General features: G+C 39.5%; 1 protein-coding gene across 1 annotated transcript in view; it reads right to left on the reverse strand.

Moving 5' to 3' along the window:
• Positions 1–554: 554 nt before the first annotated feature.
• Positions 555–4,767, reverse strand: part of PKP2 (plakophilin 2) — a 34,157-nt gene continuing 29,944 nt past the window's right edge. Inside the window, exons 10-12 of the mRNA XM_010008196.1 lie at positions 3,227–3,416; positions 2,180–2,267; positions 555–623 (exon numbers count right to left, since the gene is read on the reverse strand). Coding sequence (XP_010006498.1) covers positions 555–623; positions 2,180–2,267; positions 3,227–3,416 — 347 coding nt within the window. The remainder of the gene's footprint in view (positions 624–2,179; positions 2,268–3,226; positions 3,417–4,767) is intronic.

The raw sequence follows: 4,767 nt of genomic DNA on the forward strand, positions 1-4,767 counted from the left end.
AGAATTTTAACTTCATTGGTGATTTTATAATGCAGGTAGTGAAACAGTTTCTTGTGTACAGTCACAGAGTCTTGAGAGATTCTTATTTAGCACGTGGGAAGAAACAAAAGGGTGAAAAATTACTATGTCCTGAGCAGTGCACTTGATGCTTATCCACTGTAGAAAACTATCTGTATAAAAGAGTCTGAAAAGAATTTGCTGCTGATCAGCATTTTAAACCTCTCTGTATAAATGCCTGTTATACTTAAGGCAGTCATCTGAAGCACTGACTTCCAGGTCAACCTGGATGAAATTTCACTTCAGACATCCTGAAGAATCCATCTTTGGTTATTCTTGTATTGATATAAGCTTCTTAAACTGATATATATGGTGACAACAAGGTAATTAGGATTAAAAAATAAACCAGCTATCCTCTGGTCACTCAAGTCCTATACAAAATCAGTCTCTTTATTCTGAGATACTTGCTGGTTCATGATGGCAACACCAAATGCGTGGGGATAGTTACAGTAATTGATGTATGATCTCATTTTTCTTCAGTGGTCTTATGCTCTGATTCAATCTTTTAGTGAGTTATAGGCTTTTGTGGTCCGGGTATTGATGAAATCTGCCTTCTTAAAATCAGCCTTTGGAATGAAAGAAACAGAAGAATTAATTAATCTTCATGCCAGTTCTGCAAGGGAAGGGTGAGTTCAGCTACCTAAAAGCCAGGAATGGAGCCACGGTGGGGGCTGGGCAAAGTCCTTTACAGTCAACAGAGCCAGAACAGGCATCTCCCATAAGTGACTCAGTTCAGTCTAAGATAGGTGAGATGAATCACTGCAGTTGCTTAACACTCTCCAATAGACTGTATGGGGAGCTTATTCTTCTAGCTCAGCTCTATAGATTCCTAACTCTTAGATAACTACTGTCAGCCAAGATTAACCCTATCTGAACAAGAGTAGAGGGCAATGACAAAATGACTCAGAATTTTATCAGTCTCATTTGATCAAGTGATTTCTGTTGCTCATTAAACTGGCTTATCAAAAATGTCTAGGCATTAGGTAGCCTGCAGTTTTCAGTGCTATCCCTGATGCCTCTAGGGGACCTGATTTGCACAGGAACAGTAAGTAATCAGCTTTTTTGAAACTCAGATCCAACAAATGTATCTTAAAAGGCATACACAAAGTACCAGTGACTTCAGAAAATTCATGCCATCAGGGATATTGCTGTACAGTAAAGTCAGGAATGTAGTTTCAAAAAAACCAGAGACAACAAAATCCAATTAAAGTTTTTATGGGTACAGCACTCTTATTCTTGAACACAGATTTCTGGTTTGTAGGTCAGCATTCTGCTAAGTGATGGAAGACTGTTCAAGGATACTACACTAAGTAACTTTTTCAAATTTCAACAAAAAATCTACAAGAAGAAACAACCTGATTAATAAATGCTAAAGACTATAGCTTGAAAAATCAATTAGTTTCTGATTACAGGGCATTTTGGGTGACAGGAATTCTGAATGACAAGATAACAAGGAATAAAACCAGTTTGAAATGCAGGCTGAGGGTAGGTAGGTTGAAATCAACCCAGCTATGTGTTGAAAAGCAGTCATAGAGCTTCAAAAAGAAAGAAACAAACTGGTTTGTTGGCAACTTCATGCTGGTCATTTTTTTTTTATTTAGACTGTGGCAGTAAATGTTTGCCAACACCTTTCCCAGGCCCTACCTTTTTGTCTGAAATGTAACTAACACCTGGGCTCACAGACCATACAAACAACAGGGAGAACAAACTGCTCTGATTTTGAAGCAGGCAACTGCCTCACCCTGCCTTGGTTTTTGCTGGCAACTCAGGCCTTCTGTGTCAGGTTGGTTCAGTCACTTGGTGGATGGACACCTACTGCGCATCACTTCTCAGCATTTGAGACTTCTGGCAGACAGCCACAATGTTTTTCACAAACTTTGCCAGTGGATATAAAGCCACAGAAGGAACTAATACAAACACAGATAAGCAAAATTAAAGGGCGCACATTATTTGTGCAGGACTATATACAAGTAATAGAAACACCAAATTCAGACACTACTCGAAATCCTGTCATAGGCTGGTTCTTAACAGTGCAGAAGTGCCAAGGGCCCCAGAGGACAAACAAGAGGGTTTTAAATCTGACATGACAGATTACAAATCTTTGCTCTAACCCAGATCTTACCTTTTTGTACACGCTGTGGAGATCAGTATGTGACCACAAGGAGTAGAGGAGGACTGAGGCCGCCCGACTAGCTTTGCTGAACATACTACTGCAATTTTGTGAAAAGAATGATAAAACATGTTTAAATTCCCACTTCCTAATCACAGTGCATGTGCAGACGTCAGCAAACGTAACCTTGTAGCGTTCATTCTGTTTATCTTTCATTCTAATTACTGTTTTATTGCTCTTCAGGTATTCTGGCACATTTCATGCTGCCCTGACTACTGAAACAAATGAAAAATGCCTCCCTGTTTCACGTATTCTTCAAAATTAGGGAGAAATTAAGTACTTTACAGCCTTCATCTGAGAGCAGCTACCATACTGTTCATACTCAGATTAGAGAAATACAACATTTAACATAACAGGCATTCAGAAAGATCTTTCCAGCAGGTAAAATCTCTGGTTAATTAAAGAAGATTTAAACTACATGGAGCCTCATGAAGCCTCCTTTATGAAGATGAGTTTCCTCTTTTATTTTGTAAAATGAGAGAAAGGCTAATAGAATCCATTCATATTCACAAAGCATTAATTTTTCTCTTTTGAGTAAATATTGGTTGCATATGATTACATATTAAATAAATGATTAAAAGAAACTCAAAATCTGTTACCTGAAATGCTCCTTTAAAAATATTTTTAAAGTACAGTTCTATCTGCTGTATAAAATGTATCTCTGCATTTTTCTGATAAAGATCAGGGCTGTGTTAGAAACTTTTTTGGACAGGTCAGCCACTTCATATATCAGAATACACATAATGTTGTGCCATTATCTTCTGAGAAGTTATTTAAAATGCTGGAACATGGCAAATGTAGCTGTGGATGGAACAGTTGTTATCAGAGATTTTTCTGTATTTCCCAGTATGTGCAATTCTATTCACATCACAGTCACTTCTTTAAGCTGTGCTGTACCTCGAAATGCAGTATTTTTTCCCCCCAAGTGGAAGAGGCTCCAGTTGGTTTTTTTTTCCCTGGGGAAAGAAGAGAGAGGGGAAGGCTTCTCGACCATCTTACCTGTCATTCATGCTGATGGTAATAATCTTTGGTAGGCCATTGGCACTCAGGAGAAGTCGTGCATTGTGTGAACTGCTCTGTGTCAAATTGTACAAGGTGTAGCAGATGGATGCTGTGGTTTCACAGACAATATCAGACCCTGGGACAGACTCAGGAAGTATCGAGACCAAATCAGGCAAAACTTCTCTAGCTACAAGTTGGAAGAGAGACAAGTAATTCCATTACCAACAGGTGCAGATTTATCTAGGGGTCCTACAAGACCATATTCCTCCTATTATCAGCTACCAGGGTGCTGTGTGGTCCTATGACAGAGTCAAGGTTTCATACCTGCACTACAATCCCACAGTTTAGGTTAAGCTGTGTCTGCACTGAATCTGACATGATGTATTTTGCCTCCTACACAAAACATGAATACCTTGTGTACTGCAGGGATGTCAGCAGTCATGGGCTAGCAGCAGGCTGCCACTTGCTGAGGAACTCTATGTGTCCTACTGGTATGGTAACACACAGCAAACTGAGAAAGGGTGACTGCAGCACAACTGTTAGTGTGGCACTTGTCAGTCATCAGCTGTAAGGGCATGCACATGCTCAGCCTTCTGAGCCTGTAAGCTAGGAAGTAAGCTAGTAAGCTGTATCTAGGAAGAACATAATATTCTGAAGTCCACCCCTGCTCAAGAAACACTTCATCACTTTAACCACACTAGATTTGACCCTATCAGCCACCTGAACAGCAGCTCTGCAAAGCAGCTGAGTCCTACTTTACACTGTGAGATCTGTGTCCTGGGGACCACAGCTAACAGAGCAAATTACAAGAATCGGCAAGAGCTCAGAGCCAGATGCTCCCACTGGAAGAACCAGAACTGGTTTGGGGCATTTGGGGCCATTCTCCACTCCCTACCTGTGTTTCACTTAGGTGGAGTGCTTTGCTCTGTGAGTTCCGTTCATTCCTCCACATGGGTGTGTGATAAGGTTCATGAATATTGAGATTAAACTAAATCCAATCAAAAAAAGGACCTTTAAAATGGAATGAACCACCTGCTATGCTAAGTATCACACAAAGCAGTTATGTCAGACATGATAGTCCATTCTTTCTTCCATTGGCAAACCAAGGCAGGCAATTTTCAGAATGTACATTCAGACCATCTTGAAAACGCCCGTTCAGAACAAATGTCATTTTTTCAAGTCAGATAAGTAATCTTCTGCTGTTTTCCAATCATTTTACTTCTAGAGATGTTTCCTATTACATTGATCTCAATTTGGTATCAAGGGTTAATTTTGCTTGATAAATACAGACACTTTTGTCTAGGAAAGAGTATGCTCTTTTAAATGTTTTCCTTTGGCCAAAATTATTGAAAGAATTTGACCTGAATTCACATATGTTTTCAACAAATAAAAAATAAGACCTTTTCATGGAGAAAAGGTTCACCTGAAATTGCCCCAGTTCTCTCTATCATGAGTAAAACAAGAAAATGACAGTGAATGTGGAAGATGATGCATCTTTCTCCAAAACTTCATGGTATACTGTCTTCCCCACACTTGCT

This window comes from Chaetura pelagica, unplaced genomic scaffold (genome assembly GCF_000747805.2).
Source record: "Chaetura pelagica isolate M959 unplaced genomic scaffold, ChaPel_1.0 scaffold92, whole genome shotgun sequence".
Lineage (NCBI taxonomy): Eukaryota > Metazoa > Chordata > Aves > Apodiformes > Apodidae > Chaetura > Chaetura pelagica.